Raw genomic sequence first — 17,686 nt, 5'->3', positions numbered from 1 at the left:
TTATGACAACAAACAAGCCCAGACGTCTAAAATGGCTTCCTTTAATACTCTTTGTTCGCCAATATACACATCTATACTCTATATGGCTGCTGTATTAACCACATAAATCCTCAGGGATCAATGTCTTTTTTCTCTTCTAGAACAACTCTTTCTGTTGTTCATCCCTACAGTCTGATCCAACTTTTAGTGAATTAGAAGAGCTTCTATCTTAAATTGCACCCATGCATTCTCAGGGATTTTTGTGCTACAGGACGTAATAATCAATTTTATAGTTACTTAAATAGTGGCGGTTAAATTTCGGGCCCCATTGTGTTTATGGATGTATTGTTTCAGAATGAAACAACTTAACATTTACAGAAATTGTTAAAGGTCTAAGCTGAAAGGCGTCCATTAAATGTATGTACAGTCAAATGACTCTCTCATAGCTCAAAACAGCTTAAATCTGTATGTTGAGTACTGTCAATATAGTGTTGCCATATATTATCCTGTTTTTTACAATTTGTTTAGTTAAATAGTTATATAAAACATAAATGCAACAAAAGGAAATAAAGCTGACATACTACTGTATGTGATATTAAATCCTCTTCCTGACATGGAGTGATCAGCCTGAAACTCCAGCCTCAGTGTGTTGGTGTTGGAAGTCAGATGGGAAGGACTCTCAGCTCCAGAGAACCTCCCGATGACGCCGGCATCATTTGTCTCGCCGTCTTTCACAGTTAGGGAATCGTAGGGCGCCTCAAGATCAAAGTCATTGAATGCTAAGTGAATTCTGGAGCCTGGATCTGATTGGATGAGCCAGACGCAGTTCATGTTGTTCCCATAGCCTTCTGGGTAATCTGGGGAGAGGACAGTTCCTGAGGGAGCTGTGAAGTTGGACATGCAGGGGACTATGGCAGCAGAGACACAGAGACAGACAGACAGATATACAAAGACAGATGGACAGACAATGACAAAACAAGTTACAGAGAGATAAAGATAAAGAATGGGGGAAAATAAACATGGAGGGACAGAGAGGAAGGAAATAGATGCAGAAAGAGGTTATTTTCTGTTAAATATTCATCGCCACAGCATCGTCGGTCATCATCTGCTCCAGGCCATAATAAACTCTGTCCTGTCACCGTGGTGAATGTTATCAACGTAACAGCAGAGCATATGTCATGTCTTTTTTTCCCCTCTGCAGCATTTTCTCAGGAAATAACCTACACACCATTTGAATACTTACATACGCATATGGGGATGTTTGCTGACCACTGGTTGTTGTCTTGGCAAGAGATAGTTTTCTCTCCAATCAGTTCAAAGCCAAACTGGCACTCAAACTTCAGGATTCCACCATTTGAGAAACTGTCCCCTTCTCTTACTCCATAGAGAGGAGTTCCAGGGTCCCCACAACTCTCTTTGTCTATTTCTGGAAGGACACAATTTCAGAAGAAGACATTAGCATCCGGGACTTAGAGCTTTGTGCCGTAGACCTCAATTGCTTTCAAAAACAAACATGCATCTATAATCCTGATACATCTTTGTTCATTGAAATGAGCAGTTGTTATTTGGAGTCAGTCCCACATATATTATATATATATATATATAATAAAATAACAGATAGTACCCAACTAATATTCCATTTAATGCTGTTTGAGGTACTGTTTCTAAAACAATCACAGGCCCACCTGTTTGAAGATTGTTTGTTAATTTCTAAAAACGAAAAAAGTAAAAGGTGATGATCAATACTATTAATTGTTTAAATATGTAACTGTGAAGTTAGCATATTAGCAGAGTTTAGCATTATAAGCGAATATATTTGGCAGCTGGCTCCTCCGGCTCCTGGAGTCTCGCTTTAACCGTATTGGTGGTGGCCGTGCAGTGTTCACATCCTCAAACACCCAATGGCCATCTTCCCCTGTTGTGAAGCGCTGCAAGAGCCCTTCATCCATTTTTAACAGTAAAATACTGCTTACTGTGAGATGGCTTGCTAAAAGATGATCTGGCTCTAGGTTTACTGTGTCATGCAAGCTTCCTCATGTAGCCTGTGGGAAGTTTGCTTCAATCTCTTTCTGCGAGTTGGCATGCATTCATGACACTTCCTTTTTCACATTGAGTCGCACCACGGTGTTACACAGATCCTTCTCTGATTCGTTACCAAGGTGCCACCATAATGTCCATTAACATTTCATGTATTTCACAAACTATGCGCTCTATTCCCCCTTACTCTCCTTTATTCCCCCGTTCCCTTTTCTATTTTCGGTATTATTTACTGGAGTGATCAATGACAGGAAGCAAATGTGGGTGCTTGGTCTCTCTGTTCGCATATGTATGTGTGTGCGTGTCTGAGTGCGTGTTTGTGATGTATTGCATTAATTTCCATCATGACATCGTCTTTATGAGACCCACAGACCCAACCAAATCACAACCGGCCTAACACACGTGACTGTGCATTAACACAGCTCGCACAGACACGAAACACACACCTTGCAGGAGAATCGAAAACAAATTGCTTAGGCGAGAAAACCGGCATACCGTCGCAACATTCCCATACTACTCTCTCACACACACACACACACACACACACGCATGCATGCACTACACAATCACACATTCAGTCGTTAGCATCACACAAAGGCATACGTGCATTTCTTCCTCTCACACAAACATAGACACACACCAAAAATCCTATTGTGTTTTTAACAACAAGGCTGACAGATCCACAAAGGGGATTAGGCTCCTTCAAGTGTACCATGCTCGCACCACATTGTCCATGGAAATGCACTTGTATGCATACAGAACATGTGACACTGTTCTCTCTTTCTCTCGCTCTCACACACAAACACATACAATATGTGTAAATGCATTTCCTGTAAAGCTCTTGGTGAGCAAGCAAATACATTTGGGGGGAAAATGAGATTGGAGAAAAAAACCCTCATTGGCTGTTAAGTCTTTTGTGACCATTGTGAAATTGATTTCAGTCCCACACTGATCGAATGTTGAATGTATACGTGGCTGTTTGCATAGTCTAATATTTGCCATACGCTACAGTCTCCTGTTCTTGCTGTGCAGCATGTCTAAGCCCCATAAAGTAATAAACTGAGGTAGAAGAGGAATTGAGAGGAAAGTATTTGCAATGTGAGGAAGAAATGAGAAGCTAAGCCTGCTTAGTTAGCTTGTGAATGTCTGAATCTGTGACCAAAAGACAGAGGCCCATTTGACTAGTTCCCACTTAGACATCAGTGAAGATAATAGTCCCTTTGAAATAAAATGATCTGATTTAGTACACTCTAAATTCTTTGCCTCACTTAGGGTCCAAACCAGGCAACTGAAGAGCTTTTGAGGATTGATTTCATAGGATATGATAAAGATAAACATTTTCTGTTCTCATTAAAAACACATAATGTCCCTTGGCGCTTGTTACATAAAGTGCACAAAATATTTGTTTTGATCAGTGGTGTAACTCCAAAATATCTGTTACTGTCTGTGCATTGGACTCGAGGTTCACAGATACTAAGTGAGTAGTTTCCTTTCATCTGGACCCCTCTTGGGGCAGGAATGCATGGCTGCAGCCTGCGGTAATAGACTCTGTCTCATGGCCCTGCAAGAGGAATGTGTTTCCACTATCATCAGTGGATTCAGCATGTACCTGTCCTCGCATAAATGTCTACAATCTATGTCAAGAAAGTACAGGTGATAGAACAGCACATCCACATAAAAGAAGCCATCTTCTATTTTTTACTATGGTTAAGATGTTACTGCCACATCCTCTCCCTGTCTGAGAACATCTGAATGGACAACTAAATGAATGAAACACCAGTGAGCACGCGATCATATGTAATTTAGTACATTTTGTTTCATCAAAACCAGCGAGTAAAACCTGCAAAATCCTGCCAAGAGGCTAAAGCAGAATTTGACACACGTCTCTTCTGCCTCGGCGAAATACAAAGAGTCTAATGAGCTCCGGACCTTCTGGTGCTGCTACTTGATGAGCCTTTTAAAGGACTGAATGACCGATGCAGGCCTAAACGGCTGCTCATTGGTTCTTTGTACTATAACATTGCTTAGTCAATCCCTGTCCATTTAAACCAGTCTATATAGTATGCATGTATTCCTTGTATATGGACACAGGTCAGTTAACCATATGCCATACTTTCTTTGCAATGTTTTGAATATATTAATACAAATTAGAGTGAGAACAATTTATTATGAAGCATTTTGACTGAATGGTCTGCAAATATGAATCTTATTTCTGGCTCTAGAAGAATTGAACATTACATGAGTCAATAATTCATGACTAGAAAATGAAATGCTGCTTTAGAGGTCTGTTATACGGTAAGTCCTGTTATTTACAGGATTGCAAAACACACACGCGCACACATGCAAAAAGGCGGAAGGCTTTGGCTCACGACCCTAAGATTAAGGTTATTGACTGTAAAATTGAACCCCATTTCTGGTTATGTTATGGATGAATATTTCATTCGCTCTGAAGGAAATTCTGTTTCACCCGGTGTGATTGAGAAGGTCCTGCTCAGTACCCGGACTGCAGCGCTGCAGGATTCAGATCCTGTGAGACCCAACACAAATCCTGGGGGCAGGAAATAGCAACGAACTGCAGGCAGTCCGCTGGGATGGGAATTCATAACTGAAAACATGAGAGGCTGCTGTTATCGAGGTTGACTTAATACTTTTTCTGTAATTTACTTGTAAATAGAAACCAAATAAGGTTCAGTTCCATTGTCGCTTTTTTTCCACTGCTTCAATTGCCAGAATATGTTTCTCCATTTCTCTCCTAACCTCTCCATTTAGATCATCCATGTAGTCCCCCTCATGAATGTTGTTCAATGTTAATATGAGACATGTTTCATCTCATCTAGAGTTACATCTAAAACCAGAAACATACGGGTGCACAAATGTACACAAACACACACAAGCAATCCATCCGACCTGGGGTCAGCTGTGCTGTAAAAATCCACCTTGACATCTTCTCCTCCTATAAAATACATCACATATTAAAAACTATTAAAAAAAAAGACAGATGAAAAATCTAAAATGAAATCTCAAAAGTAAGAGCTGACATCAGGACTCTGAAGAAAAGAGAAGAATAGCAGGCCAGTACAGGCAAGTAGGTATGATAGCTTTTATCAAATATTCTTTTGACTTCTTCTGACACTATCATGTGTTTGGCTGCAGAGTCGTTTTTATATGATAAACCAAGTTTTAAAAAAAACGATCTGTCCTGAGATTGACACGTGGACCACCCACTTTTCTTTTACAACTGGCTGTGAGGAAGGCACTCAATGTTTATGCTGCACTTTGAAGTCTCCTAGCACAGCGTTATACACTCACCGGCCACTTTATTAGGTACCCCATGCTAGTAACGGGTTGGACCCCCTTTTGCCTTCAGAACTGCCTCAATTCTTCGTGGCATAGATTCAACAAGGTGCTGGAAGCATTCCTCAGGGAGTTTGGTCCATATTGACATGATGGCATCACACAGTTGCCGCAGATTTGTCGGCTGCACATCCATGATGCGAATCTCCCGTTCCACCACATCCCAAAGATGCTCTATTGGATTGAGATCTGGTGATTGTGGAGGCCATTTGAGTACAGCGAACTCATTGTCATGTTCAAGAAACCAGTCTGAGATGATTCCAGCTTTATGACATGGCGCTTTATCCTGCTGAAAGTAGCCATCAGAAGTTGGGTACATTGTGGTCATAAAGGGATGGACATGGTCAGCAACAATACTCAGGTAGGCTGTGGCGTTGCAACGATGCTCAATTGGTACCAAGGGGCCCAAAGAGTGCCAAGAAAATATTCCCCACACCATGACACCACCACCACCAGCCTGAACCGTTGATACAAGGCAGGATGGATCCTTGCTTTCATGTTGTAGACGCCAAATTCTGACCCTACCATCCGAATGTTGCAGCAGAAATCGAGACTCATCAGACCAGGCAACGTTTTTCCAATCTTCTATTGTCCAATTTCGATGAGCTTGTGCAAATTGTAGCCTCAGTTTCCTGTTCTTAGCTGAAAGGAGTGGCACCCGGTGTGGTCTTCTGCTGCTGTAGCCCATCTGCCTCAAAGTTTGACGTACTGTGCGTTCAGAGATGCTCTTACGCCCACCTTGGTTGTAACGGGTGGTTATTTGAGTCACTGTTGCCCTTCTATCAGCTCGAACCAGTCTGGCCATTCTCCTCTGACCTCTGGCATCAACAAGGCATTTCCGCCCACAGAACTGCCGCTCACTGGATGTTTTTTCTTTTTCGGACCATTCTCTGTAAACCCTAGAGATGGTTGTGCGTGAAAATCCCAGTAGATTAGCAGTTTCTGAAATACTCAGACTTCTTCTGGCACCAACAATCATGCCACGTTCAAAGTCACTCAAATCACCTTTCTTCCCCATACTGATGCTCGGTTTGAACTGCAGGAGATTGTCTTGACAATGTCTACATGCCTAAATGCACTGAGTTGCCGCCATGTGATTGGCTGCTTAGAAATTCAGTGTTAACGAGCAGTTGGACAGGTGTACCTAATAAAGTGGCCGGTGAGTGTATAACACAGGATCATGGGATAACGCTAAAATGATGCACTTAAAAAAGCAGAGGCTCGAGGAAATGACTCATCGCTGGAAACAAATTATCCAATTTACCATTTGCACGTATTACAATGTAAAGAATGGGAGTAGAGGCAAATAATAATGCTGATTTAGTTTAAAGCCACAATGTTACAAATGTAAGCAATTATACATGCAGACATATTTTACTGGTTGATTTACATTTATTGAGCAATTGTCCTAACTTAACTTATAAATACATATTCAGAATGGTACTTATTATCCAGTTCCGAAGCTCATCCAGGTATCAGACGCTCATTTCTGGCACCAAAAAAGACACAGCAGAGACTGTGTACCAGATCAATCAGTCCGACGTGGTGACAGGTGTCTTTACTTGCCACATCCAACACAAGGCCACGACGTGTCTTCGGCGAGCAGCGGGGGATCGAGGACAAATGAGCACCTGTGCGCGTTACAATTGGCAGGAATCAGCTGCTCCTCCTAAGTGAAGCAGAAGGTTTTCGCTGTGTGGAGTGTTGAATCCTGCGAGTTCAAATTGGCAGCTGCTGCATTTAAACTATAGACAGCGACGGCAGCGCTGTGAAATCCCACTCTGTGGCGCCCCTTAAAACCTCAGTAAAATGAGCTGTAGACAGAATACTGCTGAGGCCCCTAACCATCTTACCAAGAGACAAAACAAAACTATCACTGTCACAAACTTTATATAACACAATATATCGCATGTGAGTCAAACATTACTTAGATATAATGTTTTGTGAGATGGACTTTGTTCAGAAAGGTTTATCTGATATTTGCCCATTTAAAGGATAACGTTTCTGGCCTGTGTTGGTGATTCAGTTTGAATGATAACGCAAATTCACGGATTGAATAGGTTTTATTTGACAAAACATATATAACACTATGTATATATGCATATATATCAGTGTACTGTCATAGATAAGATAATCTTTTCAAGACAGGCCGGTGCGATTGGTATACATTATGGTCATTCTCATTGTTACAGAGGTATCGGAAAACAAAACCCCCTAAACACATAAATGATTGTCAATGAGACCTCTTTATGGACCACAGACAGATATATAGGCTTTTGATACATTTATTTATTCATAGAGCAGACTTGCACTGAATCTTTAGCGTAAATTTTGTCAATAGTACCGCAGCGCTGCTTTAAATCTATGGCTGTGACAGGACATGATTCAGAGTAGATGAAAAGATTGCTGTACAAGCAGTCTGGACTGCTTTTTAGGTGTGTATGTGTTTGGGTGTGTGATTTGTTTGCCCTGCCACGAGGAGTGGAGTCAAAGTGTTTCTAGGTTGGTGACCTTGGCTTTAATAATAGATGAATAGTGACAAGAAAGAAAGAGTGGACAGAGAGAGAATGATGAGACACAGAGAAAAGGGGACATGGACGAAGAGCAAAAGCCTCGGTGAGAGAAACCTAGAAGCACTGCTGAAAGACAAAGGTAGTGGCTGTCTGATAAAAGGAAAAAGTTGTGAGAAAGACAGAAGCACAGAAACCAAACAACAGTGCATTAGAGAGCAAACTAGAGAAACTAGAGAGAACGTGTTGTGATTGTAGAAGGAGAGAAAGTGGGGATCCAGAGATGCTTAATGAGGAAAAATGACACAGAGACAGACACAGAGGGAAGGGAGACGGGGAAAGTGAAGAGTGAAAGTGGTGAGTGACTTGTTACAGCTTCGTTGGCTCACTGATGGAAGACCTGTCTGACACACGCACACACACACACACACACACACACATTGTGTAGGGCATCAGTAACTTTGCAGCAAGGCTAGAGCTACTGATAATATTTATATTTAATGGTCAAGTTCTACTGGATGTGGCTTCGGGATAACAAACAAACACACACACACGCTCTCTCTCTCTCAACACCTTTTTCTTTCTTAAAAACACAAAAAGACATCTGACATACCTGGCTACCAACTCATAACATAGGCGCCCACCTTGATAGTAAATATTGTGGGAGATGGAGCCAGCGTGCCAAAACACATTGATCTAATATTGATGGAACTGTTCAGGGTATTAGGATTTGACTGAGCGAGTCTAATTTTGGGATAACATATACCTTACATCCAGGTGAATGTTTTGTTCCCGCATTATAAAAATGTAGGAATTTCAAATGTATTGTACAAATCTCAAGCAATTTTGTACATTATTTTTATTTGAAGACATTTCGCAGTATGATGATGCAATGTAAACTTTGAACTACATCATTTGTTGTTTATCAGCACTATTTTAATTAAATATACAAAAACACATATTCTTCTGGTATTGCGTTAGTCCTGATCCAGCATACATGTATTTCCCATTGTTAAAAGCATATTTATAATGCCCACTCTAGTGGATATTGACATCTTAATCTGTAGAAAATAAAAATAAAGTATTTTTATAAGCATGGATGCATTCTAATGGAGGTTTTCGTTTTATTGATGTCTGGGGAACATATTCAGGAAATAGCAAAGAGTATTTATTTATTATTATGATTTTAAGATGGTTTGATGATTTTTTATATAAAAAAAACATATCACACCACGTTTAGAAATCCTTCCATTTCCAGACTCAGCTCTGTAACCTCATTATGACAATACATCCAAAGACGACACCACCCAAATAATTTATGCTAAAAAGCTCACCCATCTGTTCATAGACTATAATCAGATTTGCACTACATTCATCTAATAGATAAAGTTCCTTATTTCACTATGGCAGAAGTTGAACCAACAGGACGGATTGTGCTTTAGCTCAAGGTCAGTTAGCCTCTTCAATCACATTGATTCTATTTAGTTTTCATTCGTCAAACACATGCTCATTTCTTACCCTTATAGTTGATCTTGAATCCGATAGATCCAACGCTCTCATCCGACTGTAGGTGGAGCCACATCTGGTGGGTCATACTGACTATCAGGTCGGGAACAAAGCTGCCTGATAGGCTGGAGCAGAAAAACAGATTAATACTAGATCATTGTCATAATGATCACCATGATGAAACGTACGATTTCAGCCCTGCAATCAAAATCTAATTCTCAAGCGCTGATCTCAGTGTGAACACATTTGTGGAACAAACTGGGCTTGAGATGAATGATTTTGATTTGGTTTGCTTTTGCAGAATGCTGCCTCAGGAAAGCAATTTTCTCAGAGTACATTCATTTGATCTACCGTTTTTTCCCGACTGCCAACACCTTTTACGAACAAAAGTTAACAGTGATGGACTCCCAAGTGAAGTGAAAGGAAGGTCCGCATCTTTTATACTTTCGGGCGCAGACGGATCAGTCGTGGGCTCACTAATTACAACAAATAAGATGGAGCATTTCCAGCTAGCAGGCAGCTGATGGCTTAAATAAAGAACAACAATGGAAATGGACAGAGTACATAAAGAAACATTGCTGGACGTTATTACTCAGCTATTGATAATTTGACTTTACTTGAAGCATATTAACTCTGTTGCTAGACGTTTGATAAAATGACAAAGGAGCTCTGCTGCTCATTATGAAACTAACACTGTGTGTGGCACAATCTGCTTTTTAAAATGAAAATGCAGACATGCCGCTCAGGGAGAACATTATTTTAAAGTTATTCCATTCATATTGCGGGAGTTCATTCCATGGCGTTATTTAATTGAAGCTGTTTTGAAGCTGTAATCTGCCTGGTATGACATCAGATCCTGCTATCCAGATATCTGAACTTCATATGCGTGATTTTCAAGCGAGGTGTTACTCCTGTAATTAGTATGGCTTTGGCAAGTTGTAGTAAAAAAAAAGTATGAGGATTATAAATCAGACATATTTGTGATACTTAGATGCCGCTAAATAAACTTTTTATCTCTCTCTTTTTCAAGTAGCTAGCGCATTATTTATGTTGGTTTCAAGAGATTATACAGCATGGGACTTCCCACACTCGGTTCAGAATGGAATAATCAGTCAAGCTAAATCAAGCTTCCATGTTTCTAAAGGTTTCTTGAAGGGTTTTAAAGTTTGCCTGTGTTTGACACACCATTTTTTGATGGCAAAAAGCAAACAAGCAAACCTTTTCAACGGACATAAAAGTATATCAAAGGAAATACTTACACCTGCAGTATAGCTGTAGGATCTCCCACTTCCCCTCCATCTCCTATGGTCAGAGTATCGTAGGCTATTTCCATGTCAAACTCTTCAAAGTTGATCTGGATTACCTAAAGATGAAAAGAACACATGTCAGTAAAAAGCTGGAGTTCCAGAACAAACCCGGTCAAAATATATCTGTGATTCGATAGTATGTGGGTCAGGGCTACGAAACCAATATCCAGAAGAGGAAGAAGAAGCAGATCACATCAAAATGAGATAAACCCCTACAGCCTACGGGAATGTTGAAGAGAAATAACAATTGTCATGAATACAGTTTTTTGGGCAGAAAAATAAATCTCATAATGCAAAACAAGCATGTTTTTCAATTGTCCCATCTGTTTGCTCAAGCTTCTCAACCTTTTCTTCAAATATTGACTTTCTGTTAAAATTACAACTTTATTCACTTAATTTATTGGCTTTTTTTCTCAAAAACATTTTGACTTTCGGAAAATGTGGTAAATGCACTGATACCATGGAGAACAGACTTACTGAAATAATTAGTTTTGAAATGAAGTAAAATAAGAAAAAAGCGTCAAAAAAATTCCAATTAAAATGTAAGTCATGGTCAAAAAAATAAATGAGAAATTACAGGAGAAGATATTGCTCTCCACTGACCTCAATCATAGCCAGTGTGCTCTATAGCTGTTGTTATATTTAGACTCAGAGCTATGACCATATCAAAGACATATTCCCCCTCTCACGGAAGTAGATATGGATTATGAATTCATTAATGCATCGCACAAAGTGGCATGGTTTAATCCAGTGGTACAAGAAGAACTGGGAAGAGACAAGCAGCACTTCCTGGGCTGCACTCAAAGTTGGGAGAATAAGCACCGAGTTCCAGACTGATTGGGAATTATTTAACTAACTCTTTCCGTTTCATCTCAGACCACAGAGAAACACATTTGGAAGAGTAGAGGAGCGAGGGAATGACGACGAGACGTGCAGAGAGGATGAGAAGGGACAGAGAGGAAAGGAGATGTGGAGGAGGAAGAGGATGGAGGCAGGTGCAAGACGGAAGGATGAAGGAAGTGGTAACAAAGAGGAACGGCGGAAAATAATGAGCTTGTCTTTGATGCAAGCAGTATTTCAGACTAGAATTCTGGCTGGACCCTCAGGGGGAGACCAGAACCTCATTCTGCCCACCCCCCCCCTCCTCCTCCTCTTTCCTTGTGAGGAATTTCCAGATTTCTAGATTGAATATTCTGCTACAGAAAAAACTTCCAAAACATCATACTGGTCTGAGTTTCCCCAAGGCTGGCTTGTTAACAGTCAGCATATTTACATGCTTATCAATATCTTCTCATTTCAGAGCATCTGTCTTGGTAGTCTGTATTCAAACATTCCCTTTGAGTCAGGCACCATAAAAATAAGTTTTGTTTTTTTTACACCTAGACTATCTGCAACCTGCTCCCCCCTTGGGACTTATCCTGACTGTGGCCATTGAATCCGTGAAGAAAGAAGGAACAAATGAAAATGTGAACAAACAACCCAGTGGGTTTCCACCCACCTGCTGTCAGACTGTTTATCTGTTGCCAGTATTTCCCAATTTGGTTTCGTTCACAGGGCTGATTGTTATTTCTTTCACACCGAAGAGCCCGGTTAATTTTTTGTTTATTTTGCTAATGGCAGCAAAAGCAGACATAGTTTTACCTTGCCATTGGGTTTGCATGAAATACAACGACGGATTAAGCCACGCCAAAATGAAATGGAGGAAGCTGTAAAGCACCGACACCACCATCTTGTAATGTGACCAGAAAGCAGTAAAATGAAAAGGTTTACTAGGATGAAGAAAGGGATCTGTCCATTGCTCACAATGCTGACTCAGTCTTATCGCCATGTAAGGCAGATTGGATTAAAGCCTCACCTACAAACCTGCTAAACTCTCTTTGGAAAGCACACACACACACAGAAACACACTTACTCATGGAGACAGGAACAGCTTTGCAGAGATTAATGTGTCTATTTCTGCGATTACTAAGCCACCGTTTTCACAGTTATCACAATATTCCTATAAGTCCAAAGCAGGCTTTTAATACAACAGCAAGTCCGACTATAAATAAGGTGCACTGCTATATGAAATGTATGTTTTACACATTTTATCAGAGGCAAGATTGGATTCTGCATTTACAGGCTTGATGGTTATAATCATTATAGTAAAAATGTTGATAATGTTTCATACTCACTTTAGGACATTATATTACATGTGATTTAGTCTACTTATCCAAAGTGACTTACAATAAGTGCATTTCAACCATAAGGATACAAACTCAGAAGAACAAGAAACAAGAAAGTGCAATTTTAATTTAGTAGTGACAGCATGTTCAGTATATGGGACGTGATCTACTGCTCAGAATTTGATATTTGATAGAAACTACTGAGAATAAAGGCCGTTAGTGGCTTATATAGTAATGGGGACCTTCCAGTCTTCTTTGTTACAGTTACCAGCAAACGGTCCGACCTGCCTGCCCATGCAGCGAAGAGAGTAAGACGAGGACTTATGTGCCCTGGTGATGGAAACTGGACCATCTATCTCCTTGTATTTGTCCTTTACATAACCCCTTAATGCCACATCAGCACTGTTCACACAGCATTAAACACAGCTGGGATATAGCCACATTACACTGTGCACATGTGTGTGTCTATGTGTGCGTGCGATGATGTGAACACTGTACTGGAATCTACTTAGATTGGAACCTCATTTCAGAAAGTGTGCGGGTCATGTTTATGAGCTAGTTTCGTATCTCGTTTAGTGGAGTGTGTGTGCGTGCGCTAGTGAACACTCTACATATTTCTCCTCTCCTCTAATAGGAAGCCTTCATAGAAACATCCATCTATCTCTCCATCTCCCATCTTTCCCTCCCTCTTGCTGTCACACTCTCGGCCCTCTCTCTTTCTAATTGGCTGCTGCGTTCCTGTCCGCCATCCATCTATGGCTTCTAGCCAATGAGGCGACAGAATTAGATTTCTGCTTGATAAAGCACTTCCTTTGGTTGTCGTGGAGACAATGTGATGGGGGAGTCTCCTCCCTAGCCATGCCATAATAAGATCAAGGAATACCTTGAGGATACAGCTACTGTAGGAATATGTGAACTATTCTGGCAAGAAACACAGTCAGTGATGCAAAGAGGGCACAGACAGAGCCGTGGGATAATAGATTGTCTGCGGCGGTGTTACAGTAAACTCTCCGCCACCCGCTCCCCATGAACATGCTTCTGCCTATATGCTATAAATTGCACCATTGTGAGATGACTCAGGCTTTAGCTGATAAAGACTGATGGGCAAAGCCTTTTGCAATTTAGTGTTTTCCGCTCACTTCTGATTCATTGAGCTGAATCCACCAAGTGCCTCCTTTTTAGATACCAACTCTGAAGAAAAGCCGCAGAAAAGGATATGTAGGCTGTGCCTTTTACTGTTGCTATGCAACTATCATACTGAAAAATGCAATTGAATTGCGGTGTTCTTTCACCTAAGGTTTAACAAATTTAAACCTGAGCCCAAAGGAAATTGCTATGCATCGAGTCTTGACAAGAGGAGGCAGAAGCAAGCCAGTCAATCACCGTTAGCAAGTAAAAATCCAGTGCAGTGTTATTCTAGTGTTGTGATTTTTGCCCTTTGGCTTCTGAGCGATTGTTGGATTTTTGTTCCAAATGCCTGCAAATGAGTACAGAGAGAGCCTCCCCAAAAGTGGAACTTGCCTTTCTCAATGAGCATTACTTTTTCCTTAGCTTTCGTGGTGATACAAAACCAAATGTGCAGCACGGCAATACTGCAGTAGCATCCATGGCTTAGGCATTACACAGGGCATGCAAAATAATTGGGAAGTGACGCAAAGCCAGTTCATTCTTAACCCTGCCAGCTTATATAACAGGGCGCATGATCTCTGTTCAACAAAAAAATACTTGGCACAAACATGAAGTTGCAATAAATGTCACGTTATCTTATGCATCATAAACAGATGATATGGAGAAAGTGAATTGAGTCAATAATATAAAATAACATTAGAAATATAAAGAAGACAAAACTAAATGGTGGAGAAAATGAGGAAAGTACAATGGTAGAGTAAGATTTGTTGTCTGAACAAAAGATAGAAGAGAAGACAAAAAAAAAAAAAGAGTATCGTATAGTAATGGCCATACCGTCATGCCATCGCCAAGGTTAAATGAGAATAGGAGAGAATGAATTGGCTCTAAAGGCTCATTCTGCCAAAACTAAATGAAGCAATAACATCAGAGAGCGATAGAACCCCATTAACACTTAACTTGAGAGAGAGGGAGCAAATGGTGTGCAGACAAAGAGTGATAGCGGGAATGTGGCTGACAGAGACGGAAGGAGACAAAAGATAGAAAGCCTGCAACTTTACCTCCAGACCAAGAAGAGGAGACAGGGAGAAATGTAGAATATGTGATAGAATGTCTGCTTTCCCACTCTCTCTCTCTCTCTCTCTCCATAGTAATATGATGGTTTCAGGCTGAGTTCTTTAATGAAAAATCTGGGTAATTCTGAGGACAGCGCCTCTGGGAGTGAAGGTGGTGCGGGAATTGGTATTGTAAAAAACAGAGACCAAAAAGGTAGATGACACAAGGGGAATAAGACAAAAAGAAGCAAAGGGATGAAATGGGGAAAAACCTGTACAAGCAATAAAAAAGTGATGTTGTGCAAGTGAGCGAGGCAGGCTCAGTTGGAACTATTCCTCTGTTGTGGTGCACCATGAGCCTCTTCTTCCTATTCAAACGCAGGCGCTCTCTCTTCTCCGTGTTCCAGTGTGTGTTTGTGTTTTTAGTTGCCTTCTCTCCTGAAGGCGATCAACTGACCACTCACCTGCCCACTAAACTGCCCTTTATTCCCTCATCAGCCTCCTAATTCAAGATAACATTTCATTTCGGGTACACCAGAGCGTCAGTGCTCCCACTATATTCTATCCGCCTCTGCCTGTTTGCCTCTGACAGCTGCCCAACATAAGCCTGCTTCTAAACTAGTAAATTACATTTGACTTTACTAGATGTGAAACTGCAATTTCCATTTGCCTCTATTTACTTGCACCATGAAAGAATGTACAGTGTTCAACCATCATGGGCCTACAAACACAATGTTCTAGTAACAGACTATGGCCGCCCTCTTTTTGCAACATTCAAATGCAATATATAACAAATTAAACGTTATGGTATAATGTATGGTAAAGCTATTTATGTGATGTATTTTTTCCACATTTGATCAGCCATTTTCATTCCATAGATGTACATTGGAAAGCACTATATTGGCTTTGTTAAAGTAAAGCATTTGTCAGAACAGTGCTTGGCTTTCTCCTTTATATCAAAAAAGTATTTTTTTAAAAGCAAATCTTCGAGTTGATTGATTAATGCTATCGGCTCCTGCAACTTTACAGCAAATCCACTGGAGATAAAAGACACTTATCTGACTGCAGTAAGACAAGTCTGACAGTACCTAAGATGACAATCCATAAGAATGATCTTCATTTGCATATTGAGGTTTAACTTTCTTTATGAATGTATTAATGTGCATGGTCTCACATGTGCTTCTTCTCAGGTGTCCTGCAGGAAAATAACAATTGGCCAAGTCAGATGACAAAAGAATGAAGATGGGAAATGACTTGGAGTAAAACTAAATGATTTGTCAGTCTATGTCGTGCTCATCCCTTGCTCGTGCTTTGTAACTTCATCCGTCTGTTTAAATGGGCTCAGTGTATTGCCCAGTGAAGCCTCCATTGCTCTGTCCCACAGTATTTACATAAGTGTCTCACTGATGAACATGACCACCATTACCAGTTGCCCTCAGATAAGTTATTTCATTCTAGGCTTTTGTGAGAGGCACTGAGGACACTTTGTGAGAGAGAGAAAGGGGGAAGAGCAGTGGGACTTGATCCAGGAATGGTTTGGGTTGTGTGACGTGTGTCTCAGCCTCTCGGGCACTGCGTCAGTGTTTGTTCTGAAGGGATGTCACTCAGGATATCAGGTCCTGGTATAGTGTTTTATGTGCTGCATGAAATATTGTATATACAATGTAGTGTGATACAAGATAAAAGACATGTGAGATATGATTCAGTATGATGCATGACATGTCCATGAGATAAAAGGGAACAAGCATATGTTAGGGTACTATCTGTAAATCATTTAAAGATAAGAGGCTATAAAAATGACTCAACGTAGCTTCGGTTGATCTGGTCTGCAGTCAGGTCAACGTGTTTGGCAATTCTCATAATCAGACATAGCACATACACATACACATCCATTTCCACATCCCACACACACATGCACCCAGGGACGTTGTGCAGGAAGGCATTAGTATTATAGCCTTCGAGAGTCACATGCTCATTCTAGCCTTCAACAGAGAATGTATTGCTCTAGGCCATAAACCAGAGGCCTTGGGCCCCGACAGTGAGCGTTGTGTGTCAGAGGAGAGCGAGAGAGAGGGACACAGGTTTTGTGCAAGAGCAAAGCTGTTTGTGTGCGCGTGTGAGTATTTGTGTGGGTTTTTAAAGAGCCACTGTGCGTATTGGAGCACACACACGTCTGTTGGTCCGCGCGAGTGTGCGCTCACAAGTGTATGTGCGTGCCCATGGTGATGACGCAGGTGTTGCCAATGACGACAGGCAGTCACCACAGTGACCCTGAGTGGAATAAGGAAGTGTATCCTGAATACCAATCAGATTTCTCCCGGTACATAAAGCGACGAATCACAGCTTCTATCTCACCTCCAGTCTCAGCCGCTTAATAGGCTTAACCGATCAGAATTATACGCCATTATCTTCTGCGTAGCATTTCATTTACAGTACCACCTATATGAATTATTATGAAAAAACATGCTGCTAAGTAGACTTTTTAAAAATTCAAATAGAGTAAAGCCTGTTTCAAAGCTACTTGAGGCAAACAACTAGAGCTGGGTTAATACACTCACACACAACATACTGTATGCCATACGGTATTTGATATATTACATCTACATGTATTTACAAGCATGGAAAAAGACACATGACTTGTAATGTCA

The 17,686-nt window shown here is 40.7% G+C and overlaps 1 protein-coding gene across 5 annotated transcripts in view; it reads right to left on the bottom strand.

Annotated features, from left to right (window-relative positions):
* csmd3b (CUB and Sushi multiple domains 3b) overlaps window positions 1-17,686 on the bottom strand; it is a 281,884-nt gene that overhangs the window by 65,477 nt on the left and 198,721 nt on the right. For all 5 annotated transcript variants that reach the window (XM_037473628.2, XM_037473629.2, XM_037473630.2 and 2 more), the window contains 4 exons: window positions 10,646-10,749; window positions 9,399-9,511; window positions 1,223-1,405; window positions 561-887 (listed from right to left, as the gene is read on the bottom strand). In XM_037473628.2, coding sequence (XP_037329525.2) covers window positions 561-887; window positions 1,223-1,405; window positions 9,399-9,511; window positions 10,646-10,749 — 727 coding nt within the window. The remainder of the gene's footprint in view (window positions 1-560; window positions 888-1,222; window positions 1,406-9,398; window positions 9,512-10,645; window positions 10,750-17,686) is intronic.

Source organism: Pungitius pungitius, chromosome 17 (assembly GCF_949316345.1).
Source record: "Pungitius pungitius chromosome 17, fPunPun2.1, whole genome shotgun sequence".
In the NCBI taxonomy this organism is placed as follows: domain Eukaryota; kingdom Metazoa; phylum Chordata; class Actinopteri; order Perciformes; family Gasterosteidae; genus Pungitius; species Pungitius pungitius.
Note: the sequence above shows the minus strand (reverse complement) of the source record. Positions and strands in the feature narration are given on the sequence as shown.